Here is a 22,028-nt window from a genome sequence, read left to right on the forward strand (position 1 = left end):
TAAATTTAGACAAAATGATAAAACTTATTTACGGGGTGAATTAAGGTGTTTTCATAGTAATCGTAAGAAATTCTGCCTTAGGGATGATACTAGACATAAAATTCTACTGTTTCTTTTGAAGTGAAGATTTAAAATATCACCCCATAAATAACATGTATCTAGTCAGGTTTTTATCAAATAGTAATTCAGACTAGCATGTATCTTTTCATTAATTGAAATTCCAGGACAAAAGGTGGAAATGATTTTTATTTTTTAAAATTTTTATTCATTTACTTAGGAGATAGGATGTTGCTCTGCCACCCAGGCTGGAGTGCAGTGGCATGACCACTGCTTACTGCAGCCTCAACCTCCCAGGCTCAGGCAATCCTCCTACTTCAGCCTCCCAAGTAGCTGGGCCCACACGCAAGCATCACCACGCCCCGCTAATACTTTGTATTTTTGTAGAGACAAGGTTTCACCACATTGCCCAGGCTGGTCTCGAACTCCTGGGCTCAGGTGATCTGTCCGCCTCGGCCTCCCAAAATACTGGGATTACAGGCATAAGCCACTACACCTGGCCTGGAAACGATTTTTAAATGATGCATATTGGAATGAAAGCCACTCCTCATAATGTAAATATTATAGAAGCAGCAAGAGAATTCATTTTACTTTTGTAATTATATAGAATACACTGAAACAGCTTTACATCTTTAAAGGATTAAAGAGACTTTATTAACCATTTAAATACCTTTAAGTGATGGAGTAATAGATGACTGATGTTATTTACAGGACAGAAACTACCAGAAATAAATTAACTTCTACGAAAAATTTAGACTTTCTTTTCAAGTATGAGATAGTTCAACCTGGGGTGAAATAAAGTTTGTCTCTGCACTTCCTAGGACCTTAGTTCTTCAACGAAAAGTTGGTTTAAATAAAACACCAAGTCAAAAAAAAAAACTTCTAAAAGAAAAAAATAAACAGAAAAAAGAAACACTAAGTCAACAGGGCATTAAGTATTTTAGTTAAAATGCTTAATAAACTCTTAAGAACTTTACCTTTTTTTAGTATCATTCATTTGCAGAAGAACAAACTTACATATTAAACAAAATCCTGAATAATAAATTTTTTGCCAGGTGATCTGATACTACAAGTTTTTAAAAAATAACTCAAATGTCATTTATTAAAATTAAATTTGTGTTATACTTCTCACTAATACATAGAGCTTCAAGATACATCTGTATTTACTGTAAATTTTAAAAGCCTTTCAAGACTACCTAAAGATGAAAACAATTTAAAAATGAAACATTTAGCATACTTAAATCAGTTAGCAGTAACTCATTTCAAAGGAAGAAAAGGAATAAAAAGAGCCAATGGGCTGAATGAAACACCTTTTCTGTTGTCCTCTGGGCTACTGAGAATTCCAGGAGCAAAAAAGAGATGAAAATGATACAAGTTTGTTCAAATACTAAAGACTGAAAATACCTACAGCAGTCCTTTAATGATCTTTCTATGCTAAGGACAGATTTGCATGAGTGTGTTCTGCCTTTTGAGACAGTTGGACGAGAAGCCGTGTGGAAAGCACTACCTCTCCTGGAGACAGGCACGCACACTCCCTGTTGGAGAAGAGAGGAGACTGAGGCCCTGGCGATTACATATCAAGCCTCCAGTGACCTCTTTCTCAGCTTCCACTTCTTCCTACCCTGCAACACAGTCTTCATCCTGAAGGTCTGATTGAGAAGTAAATGTCAACTATCAGCTAAAGAGATTTACACAGATGAGTCAGCGAGAAAGAAACAGATTCTACAACAGGAACACACCTACCGGATTAGTATGAGTGAGGTAACTTTTCCATAGTCAGTGGGTGTGAAAACTACGCCAACCCTTTTCATTTCCAAAGGCTGCAGATGTAAGTGGAGGATGCCAAACCTGGATTCCTCAGAATGTGTACCCTGCAAATTATTAACAAATTAAACAATGTCATACTCCTAGAAAGCAAGCTTCCATTGTCATTAAGCGCATCCTAGAATTTAAACATGATTGCTTTTCTTTTAATGCCCAGATTTCATCATCCTAATCAACCTGTTTGAACTTGCTTATCCTGAGAGTTCACTCCAATAAACAGCTTCTGAGCCATAGCTAAGAAACATAGCTAAGAAACATAGGCAGAGGCTATAGGACAACCTGACACAGATGCTGGAGAGGAGATTTGCTTCCTGGTTTGGATGGAAGTTGGGGCTAGCTTTCTAGACAAAGATGCTCTGAATGTAAATCATCAATCAGAAAACAGACCGGACAACCTCTGCTTGAATGCTAAAGCAATCTGACAAGACCACTCACCCACCATTGGACAACCAAAGATCTCTTTATATAAATTCTTTATATTGAATTTAAGTTTATATAGAAATCATCTTTATTATATTTAGTATCTCCAGTCAGAAGAAAGATCTTTATTTACTCACATCTTCCTCTATGTTCTCCAAGATGTCTTTTGGTGTTTTTTGTTTTGTTTTGTTTTTGCATACAACTTGTGCTCTAAATTCAGTACCCAAGGTTTAATTTTTTTATCTTTTTGTTAAGTGGACTTTCCCTCTTTCCACTGCTTTTCTAGCTCCATCTCACTAAAACAATGCATAATTTCTTAGAGCTATTATATAATCTGAAGAATATTATTTTCTTTGTTTTAACTTTTAATTTTATCTTTCAATTATTGCTAGTGTTACCCATGCCACCTGAAAAAAAGAAACAGTAATAGTATTTGATTATCTGATTCATTTTTATTAGAATTATAAACTCCATGAAGGAATAACCCCTGTTTTATGCGTGTAATATGAATACTGAATTTAAAAGATGCTGACTTTTGGTGTTAAACTTACAGTAAAAATAGCACCTCTATTATTTAAATGGTTCTTATATGCCAGGCACTGACATTTTTAGGGTATATAAAAAATTCCAATGCTCTTAACCAAAGAAACTATATTTCTAAAAGCAAATCAGCAAAATCAAAAAGCAGGAAGCCTTTCTTTACATGACGAAGAATTCTAATAACAATTTTGAGTTAAATTTTAACTCAGTGTTTTCAAGGCACTGATATTAACTATTCTTTTCATCAATGTCATAAATTAACAATAGCAATAATTTCCCTTATCCCAAAATGTATAATATTTCTTGGGAAAATATTCTGCCATAGATAAAACTTTTCCAAATGAGTTGTATCATTTATTCACATCTAAATAGAATATTTAGATTTAAAATAAATGGGCATTATTTTTAGAATTTCAAGATGTCGTGACTGAATACCAGTGAGGCAAGATGTCACTTAGTATTTTGGACTAATTATCTTGAATAGCCTTGAAGACCTCCTGGTAGAGAAACTGAGATGGAGAGAGAGGGGCAGGCTCACTAACAAGAATAAGACCACACCTGGGTGCAAGGCTTCACCCCTCCCTGCACCAATGCTGCCTCAACACTTAAGAAAAGAAAGGAGAGTCTGTGGCAATGGGTTACCTGTGGTCTTCCTCCTTCTGTTATTGAAATTAATCTAGAGCCAACAGTATATTTTTGGAGGGATAAAGATAAAGAAGAAAATACTCAAGGCGCTTAAATGTGTATGTGTAGTAAAAACAGAGTTATCTGCATATGTGAGTTTATATGTATATGTATGTATTTTATGTCAACAGATGTTCCACTTTTGAATTGATATGAAACACAGAATACCTGCAAGGCCAACACTCAGCTATACACAAATAGCCATGGAATGACTGAGTGGAAACTGAGAAGTAAGGCTGCCAAGTCCCCAGGCAAACAGCATCTTCACCACATGACATGTTTACTCCTACTCCTAAGTATTTGGGCAAGACCTCATGATTGCCCACAGGCTTAAGAATTTTAGAGTAGTCCTTTTTTATAGATAGAGTAAACATCACAGAAATTGGGTGACTTGCTAAAAACAGGAACACAGTTTAGTAAGAAAAGATTTTTTAAAATGTATTTGTTTTTACCTTACCTTGCCTTAAAAAAGAATTTGAGGGCCAAGGAATCTTAAGAGAATTATAAAATTCTGGGGTCTCGAGTTTCATGGTTTTCTACAAAGCTCTGTTCAACTGTTATTTCTTTACTCACATGATTCTAAATCATCAAATTAAAATGATTTAGAGCTAACATAAACCCAGCTCCCATTGCATTAGTTAACTGGAAAAATCTGCTATGCATTGTTAATACCTAGAGAATAAAAATAAAAGAGCCATATATAGTACATAAAAGACATTTTAAACATAAATCAGTGAGGCCCATATGCTCATGTGTCTAGTTTGTCGGCATTCTTTTTTCTGTGTTAGGATAACATCCTACCAGGTAATGGCAAGCTTCAGTGAGTTGGAATTCACCAGTTGTGAAATTAATCATCTGCATATCAGTGCCAAACCTATAAGGAAAAAAGCAAATGTTTAAAATAGCACTCACATCTGCCAATAAAGAAAGGTTTAATAAGTGTGTGCGCACATATACATTTATACATAGGTGAGTACATGTTTGTGCACACACATACACACAAAATTCATCCCGTCCTGTCACCACTGTGTCCCAGGTCCATTCCACATTCCCACACCCATATCTGCCATATTGTCAGTGATCAATAAATATTGCTAAATGAATGACTTTGGCATCATACAATATAAGGAAGCAGATGGTGACAGAAGCTCTAAATATAAAGCAATTTTTTTGGAAAAAAAGTGACTCTCAACCAAAGGCAATTTTATCCCATGGGAAACACTGGGCGACGTCTGGAAACATTTTTGGCTGTCACAGCTGGGGAGGTCCTACTGGCAACTAGTGCGTAGAAGCCAGGAATGATGCTAAACATCCTTCGACACACAAGATGGCCCCTCCCACCCCCACCAAACAGAATGGTAGAACCATCTGGTCCAAAATATCAATACTGCGAAAGCTGAGAAACCCTGGGATAAGGGTGGATCTTACTAAACGAGAAGCTGGAAACATTCTGAGTAAAACTGTGATTGTGTGAAAATAAGATATAACAGACATGAGCGAATTATCATCTCTTCCTGTTTAGTGCTAGACAAGAATATACATTAAACCCTCTGCATCTGCAGGTCCCAAACCAGCAGGTTCAACCAACCACAGGTGGAGAACCCTCAAATAAGGAGGGCCAATTTTTCCATCAATGGTTTTAAAGGACTTGAACATCCTTGGGATTTTAGTATCCGAGGGGTTCTGCGACCAATTCCCCTGCAGATATGGAGGGCCAACTGGACTAAAACACTAAACTTATTTATGCTGCCCAGAAATCACCATGATTGTGATACTAAATGTTAGGAGTATATGTGAAGAAAAAATGATGATATAGGTTCCCTCGCTAAAGAAAAGGATGTTCTGTTGGTTAGTGGACTTCACACAGTTAACACTGAAGATGCCACATAACACACAGGGCCAGGTAGTTCCATCAAATCACACGCACAAGGGGCAGGATGCCCAAGGTCCATGAGCTAATGGGTTAATACTGTGTCCACATCCACACACAGGTCCTGGTTGAAATACTGTAGGACATGAAGTAATTCTAAGTCTTCCCAGTACTTCCCAAACTGCCTCTCAGAAAAAAAAAAAAAGTCTTCATACCATCTGTGGAGCAGGTGTACTAGGGCTTCGGGTTTAGGGTACAAGGAGAGAGGCAGGAGCTGCAAGGAGACCGGCCAAGAGGACGGGTTCTGCACCACAAAGTACTTTACCTAGGTGTGAGGAAAGAAAAGTTAAAACCCTGAGAGGGACACCGCATCCCTCCTGAGATACTCTGGCCAAAAAAAGCATAACCTAATCATGAGGAAACATTACATAACTCCAATCAAGAAACATCATAGGAAATAAATGGCCAGCATGCTTCAAAAATGTGTATGTCATAAAAGGCAAAGAACGGCTGGGGAAGATTAAAGGAGACTAAAAAGACCTGCCAATGAAATGAGAAATCCTGGACTAGATTCTGAACTAGAAAAAAAAATGCTGTAAAGTATGACAGTGGGATCTCTGAAAACACTTGATCTACATATACTGTATATATGTAGTATATATACGTATATACTGTATATATATATACCATAGATTAAATAACACCATCATTTTCTGATTTTGATCATTATACTCTGGTTCAGAAAAAAGCCCTTGTTCTTAAATAATTCACACTGAAAGTCAGAGGTAAGAGGGTGTAACGTCTGACACTCAGATGGCTCACAAAGATACGTGTATGCAGAAAGAGAATGTTCAAGCAAGTGTGGCAAACATTAAAAATTGAGAAATCTTTGCAAAAAGATTATTTTCTTTTGCAAGCTTCTGATTTTCTCTTTGGGAGCTCCTGATATACTACTCTTGAAACTTTTCTCTAAGTTGAAATCATTTAAAAATAAAAAGTTAAAAACCGGCCTGAGGATGTCATCCCCAAGAAAACCTATGGGCACCTGATATGGCATACATTATAATTCACGTCATGTGTGGTATAGAGTTCTTAGCCATGAGACACAAATGGAAGTCTGCTGGAGGCACCTCCTTCTCTTTGCCCAGTCTTTCTGCCACCAGAGCTGGACAAAAGAGGCACAGACAAGCACCGAAGCCAACACGCTAAGGATGGACAGTAGACAGGGACAGAAGCCTCAGTCCCTGCTGGCATCACAAGGAGCAGAACCTGACTTCCTCTGGACTTCTCTCCTTTGAGCTTCTTGTTATAAAATGACTCCTAATTAAGCCAGTCAAGATTTTCTCTGCTGTCTGCAGTTGAGTACTTTGTTAACTGACACATTTATGGAGTGTACATTCAATTCAAAGTCTATTTGTTTCATGCGTTTTCAGTCTGCTTAGAGGTTTACTGCTCATCTAGTTCTTTTGACATCTCCTTCATTTTGGCTTTGAAATAGTAGCTCTAGGTGGAAAATCTGGTACTTTGAAAACCCATGCATTGGGGAGTCACTGACAAAGAGATGGAAAGACACACGGTCCTCACCACGCTGCTCCTAAGGGCAGTTGCGCTGAAGTTTAACACGAGGCCAGGCTCTGCAACCAAACGAGGCAAAAAGAAAACAAAGGACTCTGACTCCTTGGATTTCTTCAAGTGGGCAAATCGAGTGGTTCCCAAAACATTCCTCCTGTTTAATTGATAAAGAAACTATTATGAAAAATAACTTTGATATTTAAAAATATTTAATAATTTTGTTATTTAGGGAAATCACTAAATACTATTCCCACTTAAAGGAAAAGGGCTCTTGGGGAAATGGTTTACTCTAGGTCTGGGGATGGGAAAGTACAAGATTGGCCTACAAAGCCCTGTTTTACTAGAAAGCAAGGAAGCACTCAAACACCAACAGGAGCATTTCAAGGGACCACACAAGCCAGCCGAAGAGCTCCTACCAGCCAAATCTGGAACAATTTATCATCAAAAATTATAGTGATGGTAAGAGAGTACAACACTCCAACTAAAGAATCAGAGTGATGCTTAAAAGCAAGAGAAACACTCTTTTAGAAAAAAAAATCTGCCAATAAATGTAGAATGAACGAAATAATCAGAAACATCATTCTGCAGCCATTAGTCTAACAACTGATTCCAGCAAGGATTATCAATAAATACTAAAACCATGGGATGAAACATCCTTAGGGAACAGGGCATTTATATGGTAATTTATCAAATTGTCACAGCACAGATTTATTAATTATACAAGGAAAAAGGTATGTACAATGGAGAGTTCTGTCACTCATCACCTAAACCAAGTGACTCAACTTAGCAATGCCAGTAATGGAACAAACTGACATTTATGTACCTCCTGATGAGATGAAATAATACAGACACAAGTTCAACCAGGTAACTCATATTCTTGCAAAAACTTTTAACCAGATCATGAACTTGAGGAAGCAAACAGAAAAATTCAGAGTGTGGAATGTTTTATAAAACAACTGGCCTGAACTTTTGAAAAGTATCAACATGATGAAAGATGATGAAAGGTAGGAACACTAGTCTAAAGAAAACTAAGAAAACATGACAACCAAATGCAATGTGTGGCCTTTAAATGGATTCTGGATTCAAAGAAAAGATAAAGAAAAAAGCAGCTATAATGAACACTACTGGATCAACTAGGGAAAATTTTTAACACAGACTGTATATTAAACAATATAATGATATGAATGTCAAGTTTGTTGGGTATGCAACGGTAGTATAGTTAGATACAAGAAAATATTCTCCTTAGGAAATAAAGAATTTCCTAATAAAGTATTGAGAGTTGAAGTATGACATCTACAGCTCACTTTCAATGACATGGCAAAAGTCTGTGTGTGTGTGTTTCTATGTGTGTGTGTGTACACATATAGAGAGAAATAAAGCAAAAGTGATAAAATGTGAACATCTGGTGAACAAAATCTAGATGAGGAATATCTGAGAATTCACTGTACTATCAACTTCTGAGGTTTGAAACTTGTCAAAATTAAAAGCTGGAGAGAAGTATCAATCACTAGAAACTAAGGACTGTAATGTCAATAAAATACTGTGTGCAGTCGTTGGCCCTTATGCACAGTTTTGCTTTCTAAAGTTTCAGTTACCTGTGATCAACTGGGGTCTGAAAATATTAAGCAAAAAATTCCAGAAATAATTCCTAACTTTTATATTACACACAGTACTGAGTAGCATGATGAAAGTTCAAGCCGCCCCACTCCATCTTGTCTGGGACATGCAAACCATCCCTCTGCCCAGCATATCCACACTGGATCCACTACCTGCCTGCTAGTCACTTAGTAGCCATCTCAGTCACCAGGTCAACTGTCCTGGCACCACAGTGCTTTTGTTCAAGTAGCCCTTACTTGACTTAATAATGGCTTTAAAGTGCAAGAACAGTGATGCTGACAATTCAAATATGTCAAAGAGAAGCCATAAAATGTTTCCTTTTACCCAAAAAGGTGAAAAGTTGTTGACTTAATAGAAAAAAATTGTATGCTGAGACTGCTAAGATTTACAGTACGAACGAATCTTCTATTTGTGAAATTATGATAAAGGAAAAATAAATTCATGCATCATATATAGGGTTTGCTACAGTTTCAGGCATCCATGGTGGGGTTGGGGTGGGGGGTCTTAGAATGTATCCCCACAGGTAAGGAGGGACTACCATAACAGTGTCTCCCCACTACCGAACAAAAAACAGACAGTGGAGACATACTTGCAGACGTCATCATTTTTATATTTCTTCCATCTTTCATACAATTTAGTTGCAAGTTCAGAATCCACATCCCAAGTAGACTGATCAAGAGAAAGGCTCCCATTCCAATTAGGATTTCCTAAAAGTTAGATCAGATTCCATATTTAGATTTACAGAAAACATAATTCACTTAAGTAAATAGCCAAGGGCTGAATATTAAACTTCTTAAACTGAGAGGACTGTAGGGTTAATAAATGCCACCTCTGTCCTCTGCTGCTTATTAATTAAAAGTCCCTCTAACTCAATGGTAAATGATATCAAATTAAACAACATGTCGTAAAACAAAACTAAATCGAATTATGTAAAGGTAATAACGTAAAAGACACATGGCTCATGAATACAGCCTGAAACAAAATTACACTTGGAACATTTTTAACAGCTTTAAATCTAAAATGTGAAACTCCTTCCACACACAGGCTAATCATCAACAAGTCTTCCATCTAGAGTGCTGAGGGAAAACAGTAGTTCTTGAAAGGGGGCACAGACCAGGAGGCGATCCTAGAGAAGGTGCATGTTTATAACTGGTCTATTGTTCACCTCATTCTACCAACAGATTTGTTCTGTCTTGCTAAGGAGGGTATCAGGAAGGAGAGGTGAGAATCTTTAAAAAAAACAAAAAAAAACAAAAAAAAACACTATACTTTAAAACTCTCCTTAAATATCTTTATAAATCAAGACAAAACAAACAAAGAAAACACCAAAAAAAAAACCCAAAACAAGAAACAGCTTGTACCTCAACACTAAGGCCCTTCAGTCTCAAATCACAACCAGCACCCTCTGCAAGATGTTTACACTCCTATAACTTAAGTCCTCAAATACAAATCCAAGTTATTCTTACTAACTTCTAGTCAGTTCTTTTACAAAAGAATCAGAATCTTCCCATTTTTCCTATGGGGGCTATGATGATCAAACAATGTTATTTGAAAAAAAATCCCTTGCGGAAGTACAAGCTACTAGATAATAAGGGGGCATTCTTTATACAAGTACCCCAGGTGTTTCTGGAGGGTTCTTAACAATTTTAAGTCATTCTGTTAATGATCATCCTCTCTACAGAATATGATGCAATTACCTTTATAGAACTCATTATTCCATTGACAAATGCTAATTTTCCTCACTACTTCCCATCCCCCAAACTAGAGTTCTACAGAAAGCCTAAGGGCAAAATACTTACCTGCTTTTGATTTTCCCATGAAATAATGCATGCCACAATGTGCTATCACTTCAAAACCCAGACTCCCTTCCTAGATTGAAAAGTAATATATGAATAACTTAAAACACAGCACTAAACATAAAAATCCCAATGCACTAAAATTCAAAGCAGACATTGGCCTGCACCTCAGTGAACTTCCCTTTAACCACGAGCCAAAAAGTTACTTTCTAATTCTTTAGGGGTTTTCAGAGAAATCTGAACTGTCTCTCCCTAGGAGGGTTACTGAGTGGATTCTGCACGCACAATAATCAATGACAAGAATAACCCCTGGGCCCACAAGACACGAAATTGCCATCTGAATGAAAGATTATGATCACATGGCTGCACTGAAGCCTGGGCCTGCACTGAAGCCTGGGCAACAGAGTGAGACCCTAGTTGTAAAAAAAAAAAAAAAAAAAAATTTAAAGATTAAATTAGTCTCAGGACTTTCTCAGGGGTTAGAGGTTTTGTTTTGTTTTGTTTTGTTTTTTAACTGAACCCTAATCTTCTGGGAAACAGTACGCTGATCTATAACTCCTAGCTATTCAGGACATTTAATTTCCCATTTCCTACAGGTATGGAGAGTACAGACACATGACTTCCACATACACCTGAAACCTGCCTGCTGCTCTCACAGTCACTCTGCTGATATGCATCTCTTGAATAGAAAAAAAAAATTTCTAAGAAACCACCCCTGCTCGAAATATGGATAAATGGAATTAACCTTACACTCTGTTTAATTTTAGAATTCCTATCTGCACGCTTTCAGCTAGTTAAGCATGAGACATTTCTAACTATGAAAGATCCATACTATAAGTGAGAAAAAAATAAAGATGGTTGCATGAATGTTGCATAGAAAAACCAGAACCCAGAGTTATACAAAATAGCTTTGGAGCAAAAGAAGCAAAAATAATAACCAAATGAAAAGAAATAAATATTAAAGAAAAAAGAGACATATTTAAGACAGTCTAAATTAAATACAATTTACCCAGATTTCAGAAAGCATTTTCTTAATTGTGAATCTTTTCAGGCTTTAGACTTGAACCACTAAGGAAATTCAAGGATTACGAGCAACTGAGAGTCACTTAGAAGAGATCCAAAGAAAGCATTTAACAATCTAATTTATTAAGTCATTGCAAGTATGTACTAAAAACCAAACTGTGTTTTCTATCGCTAACACATACTCGTTGCTCTACAAATTTTGGAAATAAATGAAAATGATATCTATTAATCTATTGGTCATGCCTTATTTCATTCAGAACTTCAAATTACTTTACAAAAAAGAAAACTCTTTCCAAATAAAGATTTCTATGTCTGAACAATTTATCATCCAAGATTAGCCTGGTAATACCCACCCTTCAGTTTCTTAGCCTTACAGAACATGAGCTTAACCCAGTTAATAAAACTCAAGCACTAAAGATTAATAAAAAGCAACAGTAATTAAGAAAACTGTAACACACATATAGTATTGTAGAAAATACCTTGGTTGGTGCTGAATAAATCTGTAGAGGTATTGCAAAAATGGCACCTATGTTTGTAGTCAAAAATACATTGGTGAATAGATTTATGGCAATGTCTTTAACAGCAAGTTTCAAAGAAAATATATTCCAACAGCCTGGAGGTAGAAATAAAGGGCCAGTGAAATTCAGAATCTAAAAAGAAAAGAAGCAAGAGAAATTACTTTTCCTAACACTAATTATGATTAAAATCATTATAAAGTATGATGCTAAGACGGTTCTCTGTCTTATATTTCCAAGAAAGTATGACTTTACTCAGTTATTTTCCAGATCAAAATTTGCAATATTTTTATAGAAATGATAGGTCAATAATGCTTAAAGATGACACTGTTTTAAATTTCACAAATAATCTTGAAATTTCAGTAAAAGTATATTTTGCCAAAAAAAAACGCTACAAACAAATATTGTTAACATGAACCAGGCTCCATTTAGACTAAATATATACCTTTTTAGAACAAACCATATACATAATATTTTTTGAATAATGTTAAGAGCAAAATATTTTGAAAGGTTATATCCTGGTCCCTTTGAGTTCCTTTTAAAAATAGTTTTTTAAAAAGAGAGAAAGACGAATCTCCTAAAAGTAATTCTGAAAATGTCGAAAGAAAATACATGTTTTAAAATCGTAAGTTAAAATTAAATTTTATTTAAATAATTTCATAGCATTGGAATAATTTTATTATTTTATAGAAATAATTTCACAGCATCTGACCTTAAACAAAGCTTAAAATAAGCTAAAACTTCGGGGAAAAAATACTATATGTACCTTTAAAATGTGCTTGGTCTCCTTGGAAACAAACACATCATTTAATACAACACTACGGTCAAAATGGTTGCGGTACCATATTGACCAAAGTCCTGACGTGTTCTCACGAGTCTCTATGTGAAACTGGGTTGCAGAAGAGTCCATTCTAAAATACCTGTGAACAGAGGACATGCATGCTATCAGCCCTGAGTGTGGGACAACAGTCAAGTCAGCCCTCTTATGAGCCTCTAACTGCAAAAACAGAAGCATCATAAAACGTTACTAAATGAAAGCTAGCGCCAGAGACGACCTCAGCAATCACCTCCTTCAACCTTCTGGCTCACATGGGGAGCAACTGGAAGCCTGGGGGAAGCAACCAGGCTGTGTCCAGTATAGCTCACAGAGGTCATCAGGGCCAAACCAGGACCTGAAGTCAACTCAGAAACACCATGTGAATGTGTACTCTTTTCACACATCTGAGATGCCTGACACTGAACCTGTTTCATAAACTGAATTATTTCACTTCCTCCTCCCCATTCAGCTAATATCCCTTTCACTGCCTGTTAGCAGTGTGAAGGCAAGGGGCGGCAAGGCCAGAGAGAGAGAGAATCATACAAGTCATATCAGTATATTTTTAAACCATTTCTAGAGGGGAAAACAACAACAACAACATAAGATTTCAGGGAAAGTGGAAGTAACCTACCCCTGAACCACAGTAGAGAAGAGGCATGCTTTTAGTGTTGGAGTGTGTGTTGTTTTCTTTACATCTTCCATAATTCCACTGTCACAGGATGTGGCTGCTTCGTGGTATAAAGAAATAAATGTGAAGCTTAAGTACCTTTTCTTTCATGAAGCCTGAACAAAAGACCTATGTCTTGTTTATTTATAACTTTTTATTCACTTTTCTGTCTCCATTAAAATAGCGAATCAGACATAAAAGGTAACTACTTTCTCAAATGTTCCCGTCATCTTCTTTGTTACCAATTATCCAGAAAGCCACACTTTTTAAAACCAACTTCTTTACCAGAAATGACAAAAGTGAAACAAGAAGCTCCCTTGGCAGAGTAAGGGGGAATGTGTGGAGGCACGAGCAAGAAAGGAATAAAACCTAAAGGGCAAAAGGGAGCTGACCAGCAGAAAGTGAGCTGTATTTGAAAGCACTGCTGATTGATGAAAATAATACTTTTCAGCTCTCCTTGATTTAGGTCATAACACTAAGTCATTTGTGTTCAATTCTTAACTCTCTGATGCTCATAACCAACTTTTTTTAAGTTATATATATGGTTTTTAAAAATTTGAACACTAACAAAAAATGTGAAAATAAAGTCTACCTTTCTTCACCCTGACTCCCAATTATCTTAGAGGAGGCAGCTGTTAGCAGTTTCTCCAACATCCATCCAGGTGTTCTGTGCATGTATAAGTACACAGATATCCTCTTAAAAAAATTAAATGTACACACGCTGCTCACATCACTGTTCATGCATGTTTCTGAACACTCTCTCACAAATGAACACAGATGTTCAGCTCTTCTGTCCTCACAAACACACATTTCTATAGGTACAGTTTTGAATACACACATATCTGGAGGATAAACTCTTAAAACTAGAATTAAGGATCAAAGAGCATATATGTGCATTTTAAATTTTCAGAGATTGCCATTTTCCCTCGAAAACAGCCTGCATATTTAGACTCCCATCAAAAACATAACAGTGCTTTCCTTCCTAATCATTATCAACAGAGAATATTAAGCTTTAAACTCAAAATCCTACATATGTGGCAGAATAAAAGTGGCATCAACAATAGTTTCTACATCATACTATCTTAGAACCATTAAGGCTGGGACTTCTTGAAATCAAATGCATTCACTTCACTTTTTTGAAACCATGCCTAATCTGTAGTTGTAGAAAGAGTTGCCATGATGACAACAAGATAACAAAAGTCAAATGACAATCTGTTTAAAAATCTGTACCTCTGCAGGTAAAAGAAGCAATTTTTGTAAAGTTTGTTGTAGAAGTAGGTAGTAGTACTGGTTCAAACTGCAGAGACAGAGCATCTCTCTGTGAGAAATGGCGTATATCCTGAAACAGAAGAAAAGTCTCACGTTACTACTCTCAGCTGGGACAGTATTTATCCAGTTTGAATCAACCGTTAGAATAAATAGCACAGACCAGCCATACATAGCAACTGCTCAGCATCTGTGCCATAACCATATGGAGGGGATGCTGACAATCTTCATACAAACAGAGGTTCAAGCAAGGGCAAATGGGCTTCTGTTCTCAGAAGAGACAGAAGCACTGTCTCTGTTCCTGAAAAACCTTCATATTCTACAATTAAATGCACACTTGCTATTTTAAAATTTACTTTAGGTAAGCATTTACAATTACCTGTATCCATATAAGGCTGTTTCCTGAATGTAATATATACATATTTACTGCTGAATCATCTGTCCAAAAGAATCAGAGTATTACAACAGAGTATTTAATCAGAGATTAAAACAGCCATCTCATTCTCACACCTTCATGTAGTAGTAACTAAAATATCACATTACACATTTCTATAAAAAACGTTAACTTATTTCTCAAAACTGAAATCAAAACTAGGAGCTGTTTTTTTTTTTTTTAATCACAAGAAAAAAGATCCTTATAAAAATGCCTTCCAACCTAAGCCCTCTAAATGATGAGGAACTACCAGGAGCAAAATTCTGAGTTTAGGGTCATACAATGCACTTCTGGATGAAATTAACAAACTGGATGACTTCAAATAAAGCTATGTTCTCTTGTTGATTAGAAAGCCCCTCATTTCCTCATTTAGATAACCACATTTGGAAAGAAGAAAATTCTGAGATCTCAAGTTTCAGGCTTTCTTTTAGCCCTCACCAACAGAAATGGTCCCCACGGGTCAGGGATCTGCCCCACATGTATGTTCACCTGGCCGTTATGAGAATCACCAAGCACCGAGGACAGGAGAGCTCTCCTGCTGATCCAGCACTACCACAGCCAGCTCTGAAGACTGAAAGGTAAATGCTGTTTGACCAATTAAGACTGCCAAGGCAGGGCAGGGTGGCTCACGCTTGCAATCCCAGAACTTTGGGAGGCCAAGCGGGGAGGATTGTTTGAGCCCAGGAGTTCAAGACCATCCTGAGCAACATAGGGAGACCCTGGCTCTACCAAAAAAAAAAAAAAAAAAAGTTTAAAGTAGCCAGGCATAGTGGTGGGCACCTGTGGACCCAGCTACTTGGGAGGCCAAGGTGGCAGGATTGCTTCAGCCCAGGAGTTTGAGGTTGCAGTGAGCCAAGATCACATCTCTGCACTCCCACCTGGGCTACAGAGCAAAATCCTGTCTTAAAAAGACAAAAACAGAAATAAAACCAAACAACAACAGCAACAAAAAAAAACAAAGAATAAAAACTATCCTTTCTTTGAATACAAATACATATATATAGTCACATTCAGAAGAGTCATGATAACCAAAAGATACTAGTATATTCTATGTTACGAATTTCATGGATCACATAAAGTTCTTAGGAAGTTAAACAGATGAATGCATTTATTTCTGATAAGTAGGACACACATTTCCAAAGACAAAATTCATAAAACTGAACACTAAAATTCTACCGAACTTGTCAAGCATCCAGGAACAACCGCAACCTGTTAGCTATTTAAAATACAAAACAGCATGATGTGGTTAACTGAGCTTAGGCAAATCATTAAAAGTGGAACAAGAAACCCAAGACTTCAAATACTTTGTAAATATTTATATTAAACTGTCATGCCCACATAATTTGCTTACTGTCTCCAAACATCAAGAAAAATTATTCCTAAGGAAACTCAGAGCAGTTTGCAGTTGTTACTTAACTTCTCCCCAAAATAATACAGCCTTCTTAGCAGTTGTAGGTTGAGAACCAGTTACTACTACAATCGCTTAACAATTAAAGCAAAGGTTATTTGTCTTGGTTTGCTACAATACAATCTATACATAAATGCTATATAGAATGATGATGCAGACTCATCAAAACGTAATGAAAAATTTTACACATCCCACCTTACCTGAGGTCTCAGATTTATCTGTAGCTACGTAAACAATAGAGAGATGATCTAACAAATCTTGTGTGTTTTCTTCAAATTCTTTCGAAGAGTTTTCCGTTGTTACCATTATGCTCATTTGTAGACGCAAAACATCATCAGATTCCAGGTAACAACTCTGAGATTGGAGGAAGGAGGAAAAAAGGGGGAAAAAAAAAAAATCTCAACTTTGTGGTTTCAAACTATAGAGGAAAGGAAAAGCATTTAACATAATGGCACATGTATGAGAACAGAATATACTGTTTTGTGTTTTATTTTTTTTTGAGACGGAGTCTGGCTCTGTCACCCAGGCTGGAGTGCAGTGGCGCAATCTTGGCTCACTGCAAGCTCCGCCTCCCGAGTTCATGCCATTCTCCTGCCTCAGCCTCCCAAGTAGCTGGGACTACAGGCGCCCGCCACCACGCCTGGCTAAGCTTTTGGATTTTAGTAGAGACGGGGTTTCACCAGGTTAGCCAGGATGGTCTCGATCTCCTGACCTCATGATCCACCCAGCTCGGCCTCCCAAAGTGCTGGGATTACAGGCGTAAGCCACTGCACCCGGCCTTGTGTTTTATTTTTAAGCAAAGAGGAAGGAAGGAGAGCAGAGAGAAAACACCACATATTTTATTTTACCTTTAATTGCTGACACACTTTATTATGTAAACTGCATTCCAGTTGTACTTGCAAGAGGCTAGTATTAGTGGTTTCTGCCTAAAAGAAGAAAAAAGGGAGAAAAGAACTTAAAAGTAAGTAAAAGGCTCAATCTCACACTAATAATAAACAATCTATCATGTATTCAGAAACCACACTTTTTCATTTATTCAATAAATATTTGAGTATCTGCTAAATGCTGGACATTATTCTTTCTAGTGGATATACAACAGTAAGCTAAACAGAGAAATCTGTTCTCAGGACTGTCACTGAGCTTACACTCTAATGAAAATTGTAAGTTCTTCCTCAGGCAACATGAAAATTCCTTATTACACCTATAAGCAGGTGAATATGTTCTAAATATACACAGGAACACTGGAGTCTGGCATTTCTAATGTTTGCTGAAAATTTTGTTTAAACACAGGAGTTTATTGTTATTTTCAAGTAGGTTTACAAAGTAACAAAATTCTAAGTGTGCCTTCCATCAGTACAATGACCTAGAAACCATGATCCTCAACTTAGACCAAAAAAAAGAGAGAGAGAGAGATGTCCAAAATTCAGTTGACTATCATTTTTAACAGGGAAGAGCTATGGATAAAAGAGACAAAAGTATATAAAAAGAATGCAGGACTCTGTCAAATTTAAAGATCTTAACAGCCACCTGGGATGATGTCAACACATATTTAAGAAAAGGAAAATGAAAAATCCAATCAAGGGATACAACCTTGGGTAGGAGGGTGGGGGCTACAGGCATGTGAATACAGCAAAAACTTAGCGCAGTATGTGAATCTAAAAGACATGGGTTATGAGCCTTCCTCTTTTGTTAAGTTTAATGTCTCTAGCATAGTGATCCAAAAAGGTACTCCACCCGGGAGCCATAGGCCAAACATCAAATCTTGGCAGGGTAAGAAGGCACTCTCCAAAGCCTAGGCTGGCTTAATAGTGAATATCTACTAAAAAACCCAGGAAAGATGCATTACTAAAAAGAATCACTACAATTATGTTTGTTAGATTTATAAGACTTATCCAAGCACATTATATAAGAATACATTTTAAACTACTTCAATTGTCATTCAGGCAATTAAACTACAGAAAAAAGGAGTAAGTCACGCACAGCAGTGGTTCACGTCTGTAATCCCGGCACTTTGGGAGGCCAAAGCCGGTGGATCACTGGAGCCCAGGAGTTGGAGACCAGCCTAGGCGACATGGCAAAACCCTGTCTCGACTAGAAAAAATACCAAAATTAGCCAGGCATGGTGATGTGCGCTTGTAGTCCCAACTACTAGGAAGGCTGTGATGGGAGGATTGATTGAGCCCAGGAGGTCAACGCTGTAGTGATCCGTGACTCTTTTATTTTTTCTTAAAATATACTTTTAATGCAGTAAAAATGTTTAAGGAGTTTAAATTAAGTTTGTAAATGGGACCAAACATTAAACATTCTTTTAAAGAAATCATTGTTCATATCTGCTAGTATTCTTAAATAGAATAACATGATTTGTAAAATGAATCTAAAATCTTAACCAGTTTTTTTTTTTTTTTTTTTGAGACAGCGTCTCACTCTGTTGTCCAGCTGAAGTCAGACAGTGCAATCTCGGCTTGTGCAACCTCCACCTCCCAGGCTCAAGGCAACTTCCCACCTCAGCCTCCCAGGTAGCTGGGACTATGGGCGTGCACCACCACACACAGTTAATTTGTGTATTTTTTGTAGAGATGGAGCTTCACCATGTTGCCCAGGGTGGTTTTGAACTCCTGGGCTCAAGCAATCCACCCACCTCGGCCTCCCAAAGTGCTGGGATTACAGGTGTGCACCAATACACCAGCCTGAAGAACTAGATTTTTAAATTTGTCTATGAACAAATCCCAACATCAAAGACATAAACAGAAAAAGCCCACTTTCTGAAACTGATTTTTATTTTATTTTTTGAGACAGAGTCTTGCTCTGTCGCCCAGGATGGAGTGCAGTGGCGCGATCTCGGCTCACTGCAAGCTCCACCTCCTGGGTTCACACCATTCTCCTGTCTCAGCCTCCCAATTAGCCAGGACTACAGGTGCTTGTTTTTTGTTTGTTTGTTTGTTTGTTTTTTAAGTAGAGATGGGATCTCACCGTATTAACCTGGATGGTCTCGATCTCCTGACCTCATGATCCACCCACCTCGGCCTCCCAAAGTGCTGGGATTACAGGCGTGAGCCACCGCGCCCGGCCAAAAACCACTTTCATTTCACCTTCTCACTTACTTTCCTCAAAGAAATCCATAACCAAGTCACCCTGATTGTACCTCCTTCATGAGCCCTTAAACCCACTCACTTCTCCTCTTGCTTAAAACCCCAGATATCAGGGGTTGGCAAACTATGCCCACAGGTTAAATCCAGTTTGCTGCTTGTTTTTGTAAACAAAGTTTTATTGGAACACAGCCATGCCCGTTCCTTTATGGACTGTCTACTGTTGCTTTCATGCTATGATGGCCGAGTTCAGTACTTGCAACAGAGACTGTAAAGCCCACAAAATCAAAGTAAATACTCTAACAACACTAAACTGTAGAAAAAAATTATGGTGCAGTAACTTCCTCCTAGTCTCCCTGCATCCACCTCCGCCCTTTCCACTCCACTCTCCACACTGCATCAAGAGTGAGTTTGCCCATATATAAATCTGGTCATGCCACTATTTGTTTAAAACTCTTCAAAGACTTCTCACTTGGCAAAAGCCCCAAATCCTCTGCTGTAGCTATAAAATTCCGGCACCTGCCTGGTCTCAACCTCCCTGCTCATGCTCCAACCTCACTGGTCTAGTTTCTGCTCTGCTTGCCTCACCACCTTTGAATTTTCTGTCCCTTTGGCCTTGCACCCACTCCCCCAACCCACCCGCCTCTCCACCTAGCTAAATCTGATTTGTGCTTCATGTCCCAGCTTAAATATCCCTTTCAGACACCACAGCAACTTCTAGCTGACCTTTTGTAACACTTCTCACAACAACACGGTCAAGGTCTATCTTCCCCAGGGGATTCTAAGCATCTTGTGCTTAGAATGCACAACGCCTATCACTTCATCAGCACTCAATAAACAGCTGGTGAATGCACAGAGGTGGGCACACAGCCACAGATGCTACGGAATTGGCTTGAAAAGGGCAAGAGAAGCTTGAAAAGGGCAAGAAACAGAAAATAGTAAATGGTGCCTACAAAATAAAAGGATAACAAAAACCTGATAGTGTGTATTTCTGATCTGAAACTTTCAAAAAACATTTGAAGAAAAAATCTCAACACACTTTTAGAGTACACATTTATAAGTTTGTTTGTTTTTTTTTTTTTTTAAAGAAATTGACAACAATTTAACTATGTTAAGGTCTTAACCTGACATGGCAATTCTCTACCCTACAATATTTCTTCAAATGAAAAGATGTTAAAAATTCACCATCATATTAACAGTTTTCGACATAATTAACAACCCTATTTTGCACAGTGATTTACTGTGATTTAAAGCCTAATATCTTGTCATTCTTAGTAAATCTCTGGATGGATGTAGTTATAACTTGCCATTTTAATTAAGACTCTTCTCTTAGTGAGAGGCATTTTAAAAAACCATTATTTTGTTTCATTTGCTGTAGGACATATTTCGGAATCCCACAAGGGGGAGTTCTAGCACCTCCAAACTGCCCTTTAGAAGTATGCTAATTTTCTAAAGGAAAAGTTTCAAGTTCGTATCTGTCTTTCTCAAAAGAACAAAACAATTGGGCTGGGCGCGGTGGCCCATGCCGGTAATCCCAGCACTCTGGGAGGCCAAGGCAGACGGATCAGGAGATCAGGAGATCAAGACCATCCTGGTTAACACGGTGAAACCCCATCTGTACTAAAAATACAAAAAATTAGCCGGGCATGGTGGTGGGCGCCTGTAGTCCCAGCTACTTGGGAGGCTGAGGCAGGAGAATGGCGTGAACCCACGAGGCAGAGCTTGCAGTGACCCGAGATCGGGCCACTGCACTCCAGCCTGGGTGACAGTGTGAGACTCTCCGTCTCCAAAAAAAAAAAGAAAGAAAGAAAGAAAAAAAAAAGAAAAAAACAATAGCAATGTTATCTTGATAAAAAAGAAACTCTAACTAAAATATTAGCCAGGGAACAACCACACACTAGGGTTACAAGTTCCCCCACTGTCCCCAACTGAGCACACTGTGTGACAACAGGCCACGCCCTCATCCAGAGTGAGCCTGGGCTGATTAGACAGGAAAAACAAACAAAAACCTAATTTTCTAGTTTTGAAACCTCCTATACTCCTTTAACAAATCGGATCAGACATTTTAGAGAAAAAAGAAAAAGTAATTCTATAAACAACTTTTCTTAAGTAGTCTTCATTGAAAGTACTAATATAGTTTATATATTTCATATTACTTCATATAAAGTATTATTTCCTTTTAGAAGATGGTGGAAATTGTGGCTTGGAGGGGTTAAGAGACTTATCAAAGATCTTGGGGTTAGTAAAAAAAACAGAAAAAAAAAAATAGCAGGTTTTAAATTGCAGTCAGTACTTACTTAACAAATCAAAATAGACCAAATCTATTTCTCCTAGGCACCTAAAGGCCTAAAAATCCATCAACACAGGGATATATATTAGAAAACCATAACAAGATAAAATGCAAAGGTCAAGAAAATAGAAATGTTAAAACTC

At 37.5% G+C, this 22,028-nt stretch overlaps 1 protein-coding gene across 1 annotated transcript in view; it reads right to left on the minus strand.

The window, feature by feature from the left end:
- Positions 1 to 22,028, minus strand: part of TMEM131L (transmembrane 131 like) — a 171,452-nt gene that overhangs the window by 38,903 nt on the left and 110,521 nt on the right. Inside the window, 13 exon segments of the mRNA XM_017871092.1 lie at positions 1,801 to 1,928; positions 4,327 to 4,399; positions 5,611 to 5,720; positions 6,980 to 7,121; positions 9,174 to 9,291; positions 10,384 to 10,453; positions 11,883 to 12,053; positions 12,685 to 12,838; positions 13,367 to 13,460; positions 14,633 to 14,741; positions 15,048 to 15,106; positions 16,710 to 16,863; positions 17,358 to 17,435. Coding sequence (XP_017726581.1) covers positions 1,801 to 1,928; positions 4,327 to 4,399; positions 5,611 to 5,720; positions 6,980 to 7,121; positions 9,174 to 9,291; positions 10,384 to 10,453; positions 11,883 to 12,053; positions 12,685 to 12,838; positions 13,367 to 13,460; positions 14,633 to 14,741; positions 15,048 to 15,106; positions 16,710 to 16,863; positions 17,358 to 17,435 — 1,460 coding nt within the window.

This window comes from Rhinopithecus bieti, unplaced genomic scaffold, assembly GCF_001698545.2.
Source record: "Rhinopithecus bieti isolate Rb0 unplaced genomic scaffold, ASM169854v2 scaffold_3878, whole genome shotgun sequence".
In the NCBI taxonomy this organism is placed as follows: domain Eukaryota; kingdom Metazoa; phylum Chordata; class Mammalia; order Primates; family Cercopithecidae; genus Rhinopithecus; species Rhinopithecus bieti.